Source organism: Triticum urartu, chromosome 2 (assembly GCF_003073215.2).
Source record: "Triticum urartu cultivar G1812 chromosome 2, Tu2.1, whole genome shotgun sequence".
Classification (NCBI taxonomy): Eukaryota; Viridiplantae; Streptophyta; class Magnoliopsida; order Poales; family Poaceae; genus Triticum; species Triticum urartu.
This window is the reverse complement of record NC_053023.1, coordinates 591527621-591544030: the sequence shown is the minus strand read 5'-3', so window position 1 is coordinate 591544030 and position 16410 is coordinate 591527621. Positions and strand designations below refer to the sequence as shown.

General features: G+C 45.9%; 1 protein-coding gene across 1 annotated transcript; it reads right to left on the bottom strand.

Moving 5' to 3' along the window:
• Positions 1-313: 313 nt before the first annotated feature.
• Positions 314-2320, bottom strand: LOC125538994 (ammonium transporter 1 member 1). The gene has a single exon (XM_048702341.1). It carries the CDS (start codon positions 2209-2211, stop codon positions 727-729), a length of 1485 nt encoding a protein of 494 aa, XP_048558298.1. The 5' UTR covers positions 2212-2320; the 3' UTR covers positions 314-726.
• Between the last annotated feature and the right edge of the window lie 14090 nt (positions 2321-16410).

Here is a 16410-nt window from a genome sequence, read left to right as displayed (position 1 = left end):
CTCTTTTCTGGCTCCAAAATGAAGGAAGGTTTGAATGTGATTGCTGCGTCTCTACACGACCAATCTATATTGGTCTATGCCGGCTCATTTAAAACAGGGAGTAGTAGGTAGGGTACTCTTGTGAGGTGTTTTGTTTGTAGGTGTAGCCGTGTAAACTAAATATAAGTGTGCACAGAGAACCAACCCCCTATTATTTTTAGGGAACATGCATCAAAATGAAGAGTGAAAACTAGAAAAACTTTCACTAAAAATATGTGTGAAGCTCGATAGAGCGTCGGGAACATACGTAGCGGAAAAACTAAAAGCCATTCGATCGAGAAAACGCGCCAAAGTTTTGATAGAGAGGGTGGCCCGTACTAGAGGACAAATCTCAACAATTCAACCTTGAGCAGCCACCTATCTTGACCACACCCTCATGATCACAAAATTCCACCACAAAAATGACAAGATATCACCAAGAAAGAAAAACCCCCAGCCCTGCAGATTCCATCCACACACCACACATCTCCTCTAAACGCACGCATGTACACAAAAAAGGTAAAAAAATAACCTCGTCCTAGTGTAATAATTTTACAATCTTGTGAACGAACACAAGAGCGCCAAAGTATTGGCCCAAACAGCACCGGAAATATTGATCCCATGATCGGATCACATATGAGATATGACGCGCGAGAACAGAAAGGCGATTTCCACTGGATTTCTTGTTACGTAGTCCGGCTTGATTGGTTAGACCTGGCTGTTCGCCGCCGCCGCCGGCTCGACGCGGGTCTGCGCCGACCTGAGCATGAAGCCGCCGACCGACTTGTCGTGCTCGTCGTCGTCGTGGTAGACGTAGGCGAACCCGCCGTGCCGGGTCAGGTCCATGCCGGCCATCTCGTCCTCGGCCGAGATGCGGAGCAGGCCCAGCTTCTTGAGCGCCAAGAAGAGCGGGCCCATGGTGCAGCTCACGAAGCCGGCGATGACGAGGATCTGCACGATGTGCGCCGCCAGCAGCCGCCCGCCGCCGCCCAGGAACAGCCCGTACGGCCTGCCGGCGCCGTAGATCTCCTCCACGTACTGCTTCTTGGCGAACAGCGCCGTGAAGATGATCCCCCACGCGCCGCAGCCGCCGTGCAGCTGCGCCGCCTCCAGCGGGTCGTCGTACTTGAGGCGGCCGGCGAGCGCGTTGAGCCCGATGAGCACCCAGGCGGAGACGAAGCCGCAGATGACGGCGGCCCACGGGTCGACCACGCTGCACCCGGCGGTGATGGCCGCGAACCCGCCGAGCAGGCCGTTGCAGACGTCCACCACGTTCCAGTGCCCCGTCTGGAGCCGCTTCCCGAACAGCGTCGTGAGCGCCGCCACGCTGCCCGCCAGCGTCGTCGTCACGGCGGTGCGGCCCACGCCCGACCACTGCCCGTTGATGCTCCCGGGCGGGCCGTACGACTTGAGGATGGTGACGAAGGACCCCGGGTTGAACCCGTACCAGCCGAACCAGAGCAGGAAGGTCCCCAGCACGACGAGCGACGCGCTGTGGCCCTTGAGCGCCACCGAGCGGCCGGCGTGGTCGAACCGGCCGATGCGGGGGCCCTCGATGAGCGCGCCCCAGAAGCCGGCGATGCCGCCGACCATGTGCACGACGCCGGAGCCGGCGAAGTCGATCACGCCGGACTTGAAGAGCAGCGGGCCGGACGTGCGGGCCGCGGAGGCCCAGCCGTCGACGGACCAGATCCAGTGGGACACGACCGGGTAGACGAATCCCGTAAGGAAGGCCGAGTAGATGAGATACGCGACGAACTGCGTCCTCTCGGCGATGGAGCCGGAGGTGATGCCGGCGGCGGCGATGGCGAAGGCCCACTGGAAGAGGAAGAAGCTGTAGTCGAAGCCGGTCTGCGGCATGTCCTTGAGGCCGAAGAAGTGCTTCCCGATGAAGCCGTTCGACGGCGTCCCGAAGGCGAAGGCGAAGCCGAAGAGGTAGTAGAAGAGCGCGCCGGCGGCGGCGTCGAGCACGTTGGTGAGCATGATGTTCATGGTGTTCTTGGCCCGGACGGAGCCGGCGCAGAGCATGGCGAAGCCGAGCTGCATGGCGAAGACGAGGTAGGCCGAGAAGAGCAGGTAGGTGGAGTCCACCGCGGACGTGGTGTCGGCGAACCTGTTGCACAGGTAGTCCGTGGCGTTCGCCGCCGCCGCCCCCAGCAGCGGCCCCAGGTCCGCCGCGCACGTCGCCGACATCTCCGCGGCGCCCCCCTTCTTAGGAAAGTGGTTGGCGTTCAGCGATCGGAATCGGGAAGCCGGGATTGGCGTGATGACTGATGAGGCTGGCTGGGGGAACCAATCGGTGGCGTCTGATTTATAGGAGACGGGCGAGGCACGGAGAAAAGTGGCCACGCGAAATAGGCGGACGGTTGGGATTTCGTTCGGGAATATCGTGCGGCGGCCATGGTTTTTGTTTTGGCTCCTTTGGCTGGAGTACGGGGCCCGCTCGGAGTGAATCTTCTGTGGTGGCCGGGATCCGGCTCGGATCAGGGGCGGCGCCGTTCCGGAATCTCTGGCTGGACGTCCGTCCCATCGTGTACTTGTGCGTCGAGGGTTGGCGCGAGGCAATAACCAGATGTACTCCTACTATCTCGGCTTGTTTTTGGAGTTGGTTCGGGGATGTATAAATCCCTTGGCTAGTTTTTCGCAATCTCGTTTTTCACTCTTCAGGCATCTTTCTGTTACTCGGAAATTTGTTTTACGGCTAGTACTACTTCACATTAGTCACGTTGGGACTGGGCTGTATCTTTGGAACTTTTAACCTTTGATGACAGTTATTATTAATGCCCGGGGATCCCGGGTTTACAGCTTTGCAATTGTGGTGCTGCCCATGGAATATGGAATCTTGTTGGTTATGGCACGATTTACATTTCGAGTAATTATTGTTGCCTCTAGTAGAGTTTTGGTTAACCTGCCTTAAATGTAGGATGTCTATAACTGCCACATGTGTGGCGCAATGGACATCTGACCATACGACTCGTCCGGTCGTACCCAGGAGCCAACCCACATGATTTTTTGTGATCGAATATTAAAACTGCCCACATGTTCGGACGCAGAACGTCCCATACAACCCTCTGTGGCAACTGCTCACCCCCACCCTATGAGCGCGAATGCGTGTGTAATTAATTTTAGTTGCCATGTGTGATTAACTTTAGTTGTCATGTACTAATCAAAATGCCATGTGTGTTCAAACCATAATTAATATGTATGGTCAATCATAGCTGCCATGTGTGATTAACTAGCCGTCACATGTGCACAATTGTAGTGGTCATCTATCATCGTGCGAGCGTCGGGTCGGTGAAGAGCAGTTTCATCCACACGTTCGGGCGAGCGTCATGTATCCGTTTGGGCGAGGAGCGCCCACATGTGTGGCACTATATGATAACACAAACACGACGCTTGGGTGCTTACATGGTTCTCGACCTAGATGACAACAACTGCAATATTGATAAGTGCCACATATGTAGGCGTTATCATTTAGGTATATATATATATATATATATATATATATATATATATATATATATAGAGAGAGAGAGAGAGAGAGAGAGAGACCAATAGCTAGTTGACGTTCGCTCGGGAGGGTAAACTGAGTGAACGATTGTGCGCTGCGGGTGTCTTTCTCAAGAGAACAAATCTGACTCGCATAATACTACTTACAACAAATGCCACCACGTCTCATATCCCCTCAACAACTTCTTTACCATGCTATCAAGCCGAAATTGCCATGCTATGATAATGTTATTGACAGAAACTTGCTGCGTTGTCATGCGTGCAACGATTATCATGACGTTGCTGCATTGCATAGAAGAATTGGCGTTGCCATCCTACAATATAGAGAATTGTCACGCTACAAGATAAAGATTTGCCGTGCTACAGTGTGAAGAATTGTCATGGTGCAGTGCGAAAAATTGCTATGTCATGATAAGAAATGGAGTTCCCTTGTTATAACAAATATAATTGCCATGCCTAAAAGACTAGAACACACACTATTTGCCATGCTATGGCACTAGCAATGTGTAAACACTTAGAGTTTGCCATGCTAAAGTTGGCATAGGTGTCATGTCCAAAATGCTTAAAAGGTACTCCCTCCATCCCAAAATATAAGACCATTTTGACACTAAAAATGGTCTTATATTTTCGGATGGAGGTGGTAGGATTTGTCGTGCTCTAAATAACCACTTGTTCAAGATTTAGAAAAATGAATAAAAACACGAAAAATTCAAGCGTTCGCTTGGGGGGGGGGGGGGGGGGGGGGGGGGGGGTTATGCAACGAACCATTCATGCATTCTCAGTCGTTCCCTAAGGGGGGGGGGAGCGAACACTTGGAGATTCACGTGCGAGATCTAATGTACATGAGGGAGTTTGCCCCAAATCAATTTTTATCTGCCATCATATCAATAGCATTTAGGATATTCAATTAGTTCAAACCACACACTTGCATCTCTGTTCCGTTGGGTGTTTGTCTATTGCAATTCATCTTCTTTTCCTCCTGTGTTAAGGGGAATTTCAACCTTTATTCTTTGAACCAAATGGCTCAACACATCTGTCGCGAGAGATTGCACAAGGAATTCCGGCATCGTACCTAGCTACTCAACCGGGTCAATCACTTAACATGCAAACTTTGCATGATGGAACACGTCTTCGGAGTGGTAAACTACGACTCCATTTGCAGGGTCCCTCAAGTCTAAGATGCTCTATTGTCTTCGGCCTTTGTAACCACCTGGATAGGTGCAACAAAAAAATATTTTTCACCATTCTCTAACACTGTAGCATTTTCATTTGTTTGTTCTTCCAACCGTGGATTTACTTTTGAGGGATGAAGTTTGTACCTGCAAGTTTTGAACAAACATATACCATCTATAAGCTATATGATTGTATAGATGTTGTTTTCAAGCTCCCAACTTAATTTTATATGGTATCATGGAATTAAAAAGTCAAATTTATGGTTACAAGCTTAACCTAGAGAACCACAATGTCCAAAGATCCATAACCTTCTACTGCTTAACTCATCTACTAGGCATTATCATAGACAAATCAAAATTGTCATAAACAATTGTTGTGTTTCATAAACCGAACAACATAACAAAGGCATTCGTCTTTGCGTCATGACAAACACCACTCACCATCACTTTCCTTAATTATATTCATCTCATTCCAATCATTCACATATGTAGCGTCAAACCTTCGTCTTCGTAGAATAATTCATATGGCACTGCCATAGCAAATGAGTTGTTCTACATATTAGTTGTTCTCTGTTTACTCACTGCACATCAACACAACAAGTCATCTAATGTGATACATGGTAGATAATAACAACACCCTTAGTAGTTAACATGATCAGGTTACATTGCATTATGGCCTTCCAAATAGACCACATAATAGAAGCCGAACTGAGAGAAATATATTATTTTTCAGAACCATTGAATTTCATATTCCATCTACTAATCCCATCAGTGCTTATGGGAATCACTTGCATCCTAGTAGCACAAGAGGATACACCCAAAATGTATCTAGCTACAACACGCGAAGAACAAATTATCCATAGTTTCCAAATTATCACATAATCTACATTTATTATCCTTACATGCCCCATCTCCTAATTAGTATACTTACTTACAATACATTTTTACTTCCAACCAGATGAACACATGTTCTTTCAAAGGTTTATTTCTCACAAACCAAAGCCTCATATGTGGCCAATTTCAGTTGACCAATTGTAAGCATCATGTATAAGGAATGCACACAAAAAATTGCCGTTCTCGAGAGTCCATCTACAAGAATCAAATAGGTCTAACAAAGATGAACAAGAGCACATATCCATAATTGAAACAATGCATCATCATTCCCTCAACATAGCACTCTTCTAAATTTGATACTCTTTTGGCCCTTATCTCAAACAAGAATATAAATATTTACAAATATTACACTCAATGGGTTTAACCCCCAGTGGTAGTCCCAGAACTTGATAATTTTAGAACTTTCAATCTTTCTTTTTACAAAACTAAAAACACACATTTCACTTTAACAAGGCTTGCCAACAAATGGGAATGATTAACTCCTTTTTACACAATCGTAAAGTAGAGTTTCTCACATACTGATTTCTAGCGGGTTCTTGCTAGACCCCAATTTCATTTTCAGACTTCCACAACCATTAACGCAAAAGACACAGATTCATCATTTCCAATCCCCCAAGACTCTCGTGAACTTTACATCCACAAGTTTCTTTCTAATTTACTAAATGATATTTCTTAGTATCATCATGATCCTTCCATGTTAATCTTTTCCTACATAAATCAACTATCTTAGCAGGAACTTTTGGCAATTCAAACATAGATAACTTATAAGAAAGTACGTTAATTAAGCTAGATTTAAGAAGAAAAAATAGTCTCCCTCCATACGAATGTTGCTTTCCTTTCCAGGCTAATAAAATTTTCTCTTTCGTAGTTCTACAATCATTTTTATTTAACCTAACACGACAAACAAGAATACCTATGTATGTGAAATTTGAATATAGTTGTGTACTTCTTCCTTGAGATTTTCCAAGATAAAATAATTTGCTTTTGTTGGAAACTAATCTTAAACCCTGGTAATTGTTCAAAAAGGTATAGAGTGTATTTGAGATTTCTTCTCCCTTCCAACTCATCTTGGAACATAAATATGATGTCATCAACATACTAATCTACCAGATTAGGGGCTAAACTAGATGAAACCATGTTGGAGAGCGTGTCCAACTAGAAGAGATAAAACATATTTGCAATATGAACGGGTAACCTTGGTTCCCTTGCCTAAATCATTTACTTGTTTATTTTAAGAACCAACCACATCATTTATCATCACCATGACTTCCCATGTGAAACATATTTCATCACCTAGCTAATAAAAATTCCCTGGGAAGCTTTCTTAGATAGGAAACCTTTTAAGAAAGTCAAGTTGATATGCTTTCTCAAAATCCATCTTATAAAGCACAACATATTTCTCCTTCTATGAACCCGATGCATGATCTCAAGTAATAACACTACCCCATCTAATAAAAATTTACCATCAATACATGATGTCTAAACATGTGAGATGAGTTTATGAGCAACACCTATAGCTCTATTATTAATATCACCGATGAGGTTTTTGAAAAACACATTTAACAAACATATGGATCCATATTATTGAATTTTAGCAGCTCCAGCACACTTGGATAACAATGTAAGCCCTCCATAATTAAACCTCACCTAGCCTATTTTTCATGGTAAAACTTGTGAAACAATAATATAAAATCATTACCAATTGAATGCCAAAAATGCAGATAAAAATACATATGAAGTCCATCTAATCCAAGAGCTTTGTTGTGCTTCGTCTAGAAAACAACTCGCTTGATTTCTTCAAGAGTGAATTCATGAATTAGTAAAGACCTATCATACCAAAGGCATAGGAAGTTCAAATAGAAAATTTGCAGGACAAGTAGCTCGGCCAAAGAAGTTTTTGTAGAATGAAGTAGCATATCTCTACTCTTATAAAAAACTGAGTTGGTGATGATGGTGTGCCTACCATCCTGCAATATAGACCGTCCGATCTATATCTGACGGATAGAAAGCAAACTATGGCAATTTTGCAAAAAGATACCTGCAACCCTCTCCATATTTGCAGATAAGGTCTTCCCTCGTATAAATGCATCTTGATGTTCCGTGCAACGCATGGGCCTCTTGCTAGTAACAACAAATCTTTACCCCCCCTCCCCGAACAAGCCCCTCCTAGCCTCTCGTCGTGATTGAGGTGAGCAATTTTATTCTTGTTTTCATAGTGTATGTTAAGGCATATCTCTCTCGATGTAGTTTTGGTGATTGATGACAACATGTTTGCGGACTAACCGTGTGCTTTGAGCCTTTCAGAGATTCATCCTTGGCACGAGACGATTTCTTTCCCCTCGGAGTGTTTTTCAAGACGGTGTACCTCTTTCGTTTCTTGTTTGGTGGACTAGTTTCGTAGGAGTCACCGTTCTGTCAAGAGGGGGTCCGCTTTGGTAAGGCTTGGGTGGAATCAACACGTACACATCCTTCTCTCACCCTCTGAGCCTTTCCGCTTCAACTTGAGAGCTCGTTCCCCTTGCAGTTGTGCTGTTTTGTGTCTGAGCGATAGTACCGCGGTACCCAGCGGCAGTACCGCTTGTGGTTCTCAGCCGCAGTACCGCTATGGTACCGGGATACTACCGCGTCGACTCGATGGGGTCGCATCCCGTGTCGGGTTGAGCGGCAGTTTGCAGCAGTAGTAGAAGCGGCAGTACCGCTCGAGGGCGGTAGTACCGCCCTACCACCGCGGCAGTACCGCGCTCGGTAACACATCTTTGCCTTCGCCGGCTCCACTCTTGGTTATCTCGTACCTTTACTTGTGCAAGCTTATTAGTGTTACTTCTCTTGCTTGCTTGTGTGCTCGTTGTTGTTGCATCATATAGGTTGCTCACCTAGTTGCACATCTAGACAACCTACTTTGATGCAAAGTTTAATTTGGCAAAGAAAAGCTAAAAATTGTTAGTTGCCTATTCACCCCCCCCTAGTCAATCATATCGATCCTTTGAATTGGTATCAGAGCCTCGTCTCTTTACTAAGGACTTTGCCGTCCGAAGAGTATGGTTGACACTGTAGACGGTGTGGAGGAGCACTCCGGTGTGAATCCGATCTTGTCTACGGGTGATGGGGGAACCTCGGTCTCCCGTGAGGAATTCAATGTAGCCTTGGAGACATTAAAAACCTCAATGACGACCGAGGTGGAAAGCATGTTTACTAAATTCATTGAAGGGCTTAAACTATCCACCGCACCGTTGAAAGTGGGTGATCCCACTGACAAGGTGATGGATGCTAACTCCGACAAGGGGGAAGCTAGTAGTGAAAAGGCTCCTTCTTCTAGTGGTAAAAATGGCACCTGCATCTTTGCCCATGTGGAAACACCACTTGTTTATGGTGGACCGATTCCTTCCACTCATTTGAATCATGCCGGTCCTCCCCCTAAGATTGTGAAAAATGAGGACTTTGATTCTTTGGTTTATCGCTTTAAGCGTCATTTAAATCATGTGAATACTAATCTTTGGAGAATCATTGAATAAGGTTTCTATCCGCATGACCCAAGCAACTTCACTCCTCGAGAAGCCGTGGATAATCAATTCAATGAGAATGCTCTCTTCATCATCCAAGATGCAATTCCACCCAAAGATCTACCTCATTTTCGGCCCTTCGCCTTGGCCAAAGATGCATGGTTTTGTGTTGTCTCTCTCTACCGGGGAAGCGCAAGCATTCAACGCTCCAACTATGAAGTAGTGCAAGATGAAGCCGATGAGTTTGCTATGAAATAAGATGAAGAACCTCGTGAGCTTTATCGGAGAGTAATCAAACTCGCGGTCTCACTCCGAGATCATGGGAGTAAGGACACGGATGACAATTGGATCAAGCGCAAATTCCTCAAGGCAATGATGCCTTACCACAAGGCCATGTCCTCCGTCATTCGTCAAAGGCCGAACTTCCACACCTTGACCTCAAGTGAAGTGTTGGATGAGTTTGTGGCTATGAACATCTTGGACAAGACCACCGACAATGTGGTGCTTCGCTCTCAAAGGGCAAAGAAGCCCAACCTTGCATTGAAGGCCAAGGTTTGCGTTGAAGAAGAAGAAGAAGAGGAAGAAGAGGAAAGCAACCCCGAAGATACAAAGTATGCCTATCATGAACACATGGCGCTTGCTTCAAGGAAATTTTGGAGCAAGAAGAACTCAAGGCCAAACTTCAACAAGAACATCTCAAGTGGCACGAAGAGAAAGCAACGTGTGAGGACTTTCTACAATTGTGGCAATGTGAGCCATTTTGTTGCGGAGTGCACGTATGAGAAGAGGGAAGACAATGGTGGCAAGCTCATCCGAAAGGACAAAGCCAAGTCTTTCCCCAACAAGAGAAACTTCACCAAGAAGACACCTCACAAGGTGTTGGTGGTTCAAGAAGAGTACCATGAGGAGGATGATGATGATGATGATGATGAAGATGGCGAGTCGGTTTCCATGGCCTCCGTTGCCATTGCAAAAACTCCACGAGTGTCTCTCTTCGACTCACCCAATGAAAACATCACCGCCAAGTGCCTCATGGCTAAAGCCACCAACAAGGTAACCCCCAACATCAAAACTACCATCATTAATAATCCTTCCTTGACGGATTACATTGATGAATATGAGGGATCTAATGTGGAGGAAAATGAGTTTGAGTCCTTTATGGGTAAACTCAAGGTTAAATCCAAGAAACATTTTGTTGCTCTCTTGGAACAACTTGGTGAAGCCAATGACATGATCGAGGCTCACGAAGATACTATCTCCAAGATGAAGGGGCATAGTCGTGACTATGCCGATGAGATTTCGGATCTTTCCAATGATCTTGAGGAAGAGTGTGGTCTTCATTTGGCTCTTGAGGAGTCACACAACATTGATCATGCTAAGTTAAAGAAAGATTTTGATCATGCTCTCATTGTCTCTCGTGTGCTAAACTCTGAGAAGGCCAAGCTTGGGGTTGATCTTGTTAGACTCAAAGAGGAGTTTGATCTACTTGACAAGGCTCACAAGGTCTTGAAGGGTGCTCATGCTAGCCTCAAAGAGTCTCATGATCAACTTCAAGTAAAGCTAACCAAGGAGAAAGCCACTTTTCCTCATATGATGTTAATTGATAATGCAAATGCTACTAACCCATGTTGTGAGCATTGCATCTTGTTGAGGAGAACACTAAGCTAAAGGTGCAACTTGAGAAAGGTCTTGTGTTGTGCATACAAGGTGAGAAGAATCTCAACGACCTTTTGACCAACCAAAAGGGAGTTGTGGCCAAGGAAGGGATTGAGTACGTGCCCAAGTCCAAGAACAAGAAGAAGAATGACAAGGCTAAATGACCTCCTCCTCTCAAGCAAACCTTTGTGAAGGAGGGGGTGCTACTAAGGAGAAGGATAATAACTCCGTGAGGGGTAGTGATGCCAAGAAGGGAAACGCTTCCCTTCCCAACAAAGCTGACGACTTTAACCCTTCTTATGTGTTGTGCCGTGCTAGAGATGGGCATGTTTATGCCAAATTTGTTGGTTCTCCTTATGAGTACATTGAATGGTCTATTTGGGTTCCTAAGACCCTTGTTACTAACATCAAAGGACCCATTACCAAATGGGTACCTAAAGCTAAGCATTGATCTCTTGTAGGTGTTTGCTTCCGGTGGGGATCATGGTTGCTCGATAGTGGAGCTACTAATCATATGACCGGAAGCAAGGACTTGGTGGTGGATGTGCAAAGGATTCCATCCATGCCCACCAACATCGAGTGAGGTGACGCCTCGTCCTCTAAGGTATTGGGACTTGGCAAAGTTGTCATTTCTCATGATCTTACTATCGAGAAGGTCATGCTTGTTGAGTCCCTTGCATACAATTTACTTTCCGTTCGTCAACTAGCACTCATGGGCTTTGCCACTTTCTTTGATATTAATACCGTGACCCTCTTGTGGAGCAATACTCTTAAAGTAGCCTTTGTTGGGCATGTCGAGAACGGTCTGTATGTGATTAACTTTTCGGAGCGACCCACTAAGACCGCGACATGCCTAATGGCTAAAGTTGACGTGGGATGACTTTGGCATCGCCGTTTAGCCCACATCAATATGATATCTTTGCAAAGTCTTCTCAAGGGGGACCTGATACGTCCATTTTGCATCATGCTTTTATATCAATATTTATTGCATTATGGGTTGTTATTACACATTATGTCACAATACTTATGCCTATTCTCTCTTATTTTACAAGGTTTACATAAAGAGGGAGAATGCCGGCAGCTGGGATTCTGGGCTGAAAAAGGAGCAAATATTAGACACCTATTCTGCACAGCTCCAAAAGTCCTGAAACTTCACGAAAGACGTTTTCAGAATATATAAAAAATACTGAGCGCAAGAAGTTCACCAGGGGGCCCACACCCTGCCCATGACGGTGGGGGCGCGCCCCCTACCTCGGGGGCCCCCTGGTGGCCCTCCGATGGCCATCTTCTGCTATATGGAGTCTTTCGATGAGGAAAAAATCATAAGCCATCTCCTCGGACGAAACTCCGCCGCCACGAGGCGGAACCTTGGTGGAACCAATCTAGGGCTCTGGCGGAGCTGTTCTGCCGGGGAAACTTCCCTCCGGGAGGGGGAAATCATCGCCATCGTCATCACCAATGCTCCTCTCATCGGGAGAGGGAAATCTCCATCAACATCTTCACCAACACCATCTCCTCTCAAAACCCTAGTTCATCTCTTGTATCCAATTCCTATCTCCAAGTCCGGGATTGGTACCTGTGGGTTGCTAGTAGTGTTAATTACTCCTTGTAGTTGATGCTAGTTGGTTTATTTGGTGGAAGATCATATGTTCAGATCCTATATGCATATTAATACCCCTCTGATTATGAACGTGAATATGATTTGTGAGTAGTTACTGTTGGAAATATGCCCTAGAGGCAATAATAAATTGATTATTATTATATTTCCTTGTTCATGATAATCGTTTATTATCCATGCTATAATTGTATTGATAGGAAACTCAGATACATGTGTGGATACATAGACAACACCATGTCCATAGTAAGCCTCTAGTTGACTAGCTCGTTGATCAATAGATGGTTACGGTTTCCTGACCATGGACATTGGATGTCATTGATAACGGGATCACATCATTAGGAGAATGATGTGATGGACAAGACCCAATCCTAAGCATAGCACTAGATCGTGTAGTTCGTATGCTAAATCTTTTCTAATGTCAAGTATCATTTCCTTAGACCATGAGATTGTGCAACTCCCGGATACCGTAGGAGTGCTTTGGGTGTACCAAACGTCACAACGTAACTGGGTGACTATAAAGGTGCACTACGGGTATCTCCGAAAGTGTCTGTTGGGTTGGCACGAATCGAGACTGGGATTTGTCACTCCATGTGACGGAGAGGGTGTGACGGAGAGGTATCTCTGGGCCCACTCGGTAGGACATCATCATAATGTGCACAATGTGATCAAGGAGTTGATCACGGGATGATGTGTTACGGAACGAGTAAAGAGACTTGCCGGTAACGAGATTGAACAAGGTATCGGGAGACCGACGATCGAATCTCGGGCAAGTGTCGTACCGATAGACAAAGGGAATTGTATACGGGATTGATTAAGTCCTTGACATCGTGGTTCATCCGATGAGATCATCGTGAAGCATGTGGGAACCAACATGGGTATCCAGATCCCGCTGTTGGTCATTGACCGGAGAGTTATCTCGGTCATGTCTGCATGGTTCCCGAACCCGTAGGGTCTACACACTTAAGGTTCGATGACGCTAGGGCTATAGGGAAAGTATGTACGCGGTTACCGAATGTTGTTAGGATTACCGGATGAGATCCCGGACGTCACGAGGAGTTCCGGAATGGTAAAGATTTATATATAGGAAATCCTGTTTCGGCCATCAGGACAAGTTTCGGGGTCATCGGTATTGTACCGGGACCACCGGAAGGGTCCCGGGGGGCTGTGGGGCCACCTGCCCCGGGGGCCACATGGGCTGTAGGGGGTGCGCCTTGGCCTATATGGGCCAAGGGCACCAGCCCCAAGAGGCCCATGCGCCAAGAATCAAGGGAGAGGAAGAGTCCTAAAGGGGGAAGGCACCTCCGAGGTGCCTTGGGGAGGAGGGACTCCTCCCTGGCCGCACCCTTCCTTGGAGGAAGGGCCAAGGCTGCGCCTCCCCCCTCTCCCTTGGCCCTATATATAGTGGGGGGAAGGGAGGGCAGCCCAACCTAAGCCCTGGCGCCTCCCTCTCCCTCCCATGACACATCTCCCTCCTCCCGCAGCGCTTGGCGAAGCCCTGTTGGAATCCCGCTACTTCCACCACCACGCCGTCGTGCTGCTGGATCTCCATCAACCTCTCCTCTCCCCCTTGCTGGATCAAGAAGGAGGAGACGTCGCTGCTCCGTACGTGTGTTGAACGCGGAGGTGCCGTCCGTTCGGCGCTAGGATCATCGGTGATTTGGATCACGACGAGTACGACTCCATCAACCCCGTTCTCTTGAACGCTTCCGCGCGCGATCTACAAGGGTATGTAGATCCACTCCTCCCTCGTTGCTAGATGACTCCATAGATTGATCTTGGTGACACGTAGGAAAATTTTGATTTGCTACGTTCCCCAACAGTGACGTTCCCCAACAGTGGTATCAGAGCTAGGTCTATGCGTAGTTTCTATGCACGAGTAGAACACAAAGTAGTTGTGGGCGTTGATTTTGTTCAATATGCTTGCCGTTACTAGTCTTATCTTGATTCGACGGCATCGTGGGATGAAGCGGCCCGGACCAACCTTACACGTATGCTTACGTGAGACCGGTTCCACCGACTGACACGCACTAGTTGCATTAGGTGGCTGGCGGGTGTCTGTCTCTCCCACTTTAGTCAGATCGGATTCGATGAAAAGGGTCCTTATGAAGGGTAAATAGCAATTGGCATATCACGTTGTGGTTTTTGCGTAGGTAAGAAACGTTCTTGCTAGAAACCCATAGCAGCCACGTAAAACATGCAAACAACAATTAGAGGACGTCTAACTTGTTTTTGCAGGGTATGCTATGTGATGTGATATGGCCAAAAGGATGTGATGAATGATATATGTGATGTATGAGATTGATCATGTTCTTGTAATAGGAATCACGACTTGCATGTCGATGAGTATGACAACCGGCAGGAGCCATAGGAGTTGTCTTAATTTATTTATGACCTGCGTGTCAAAATAAACGTCATGTAATTACTTTACTTCATTGCTAACCGTTAGCTGTAGTAGTAGAAGTAATAGATGACGTGAAAACTTCATGGAGACACGATGATGGAGATCATGGTGTCATGCCGGTGACAAGATGATCATGGAGCCCCAAGATGGAGATCAAAGGAGCTATATGATATTGGCCATATCATGTCACTATTATTTGATTGCATGTGATGTTTATCATGTTTATAGATCTTGTTTACTTAGAACGACGGTAGTAAATAAGATGATCCCTCATTAAAAATTTCAAGAAAGTGTTCCCCCTAACTGTGCACCATTGCGACAGTTCGTTGTTTCGAAGCACCACGTGATGATCGGGTGTGATAGATTCTAACGTTCACATACAACGGGTGTAAGACAGATCTACACACGCGAAACACTTAGGTTGACTTGACAAGCCTAGCATGTGTACAGACATGGCCTCGGAACACAGAAGACCGAAAGGTCGAGCATGAATCGTATGGTAGATACGATCAACATGAAGATGTTCACCGATGATGACTAGTCCGTCTCACGTGATGATCGGACACGGCCTAGTTGACTCGGATCATGTAATCACTTAGATGACTAGAGGGATGTCTATCTGAGTGGGAGTTCATAAGATGAACTTAATTATCCTGAACATAGTCAAAAGGTCTTCGCAAATTATGTCGTAGCTCGCGCTTCAGTTCTACTGTTTAGATATGTTCCTAGAGAAAATTTAGTTGAAAGTTGATAGTAGCAATTATGCGGACTAGGTCCGTAAACTGAGGATTGTCCTCATTGCTTCATAGAAGGCTTATGTCCTTAATGCACCGCTCAGTGTGCTGAACCTCGAACGTTGTCTGTGGATGTTGCGAACATCTGACATACACATTTTGATAACTACGTGATAGTTCAGTTAAATGGTTTAGAGTTGAGGCACTGAAGACGTTTTGAAACATCGCGAAACATATGAGATGTTTCGAGGGCTGAAATTGGGATTTCAGGCTCGTGCCCACGTCAAGAGGTATAAGACCTCTGACTATTTTCTTAGCCTGCAAACTAAGGAGAAAAGCTCAATTGTTGTGCTTGTGCTCAGATTGTCTGAGTACAACAATCGCTTCAATCGAGTGGGAGTTGATCTTCCAGATGAAATAGTGATGGTTCTCCGAAGTCATTACCACCAAGCTGCTAGAGCTTCGTGATGAACTATGATATATCAGGGACATATATGATGATCCTTGAGATATTCGCGATGTTTGACACCGCGAAAGTAGAAATCAAGAAGGAGCATCAATTGTTGATGGTTGGTGAAACCACTAGTTTCAAGAAGGGCAAGGGAACAAAGGGATACTTCATGGAACGGCAATTCAGCTGCTGCTCTAGTGAAGAAACCCAAGGTTGAACCCAAATCCGAGACTGAGTGCTTCTATAATAAGGGGAACAGCCACTGCAGCAGAATTACCCTAGATACTTGGTAGATGAGAAGGCTGGCAAGGTCGATAGAAGTATATTGGATATACATTGTGTTGATGTGTACTTTACTAGTACTCCTAGTAGCACCAGGGTATTAGATACCGGTTCGGTTGCTAAGTGTTAGTAACTCGAAATAAAAGCTACGGAATAAACGGAGACTAGCTAAAG

Bases quoted from the DNA above. Each gene is read 5' to 3' on its own strand.
- LOC125538994 (XM_048702341.1), bottom strand. From the start codon at position 2,211: ATGTCGGCGACGTGCGCGGCGGACCTGGGGCCGCTGCTGGGGGCGGCG.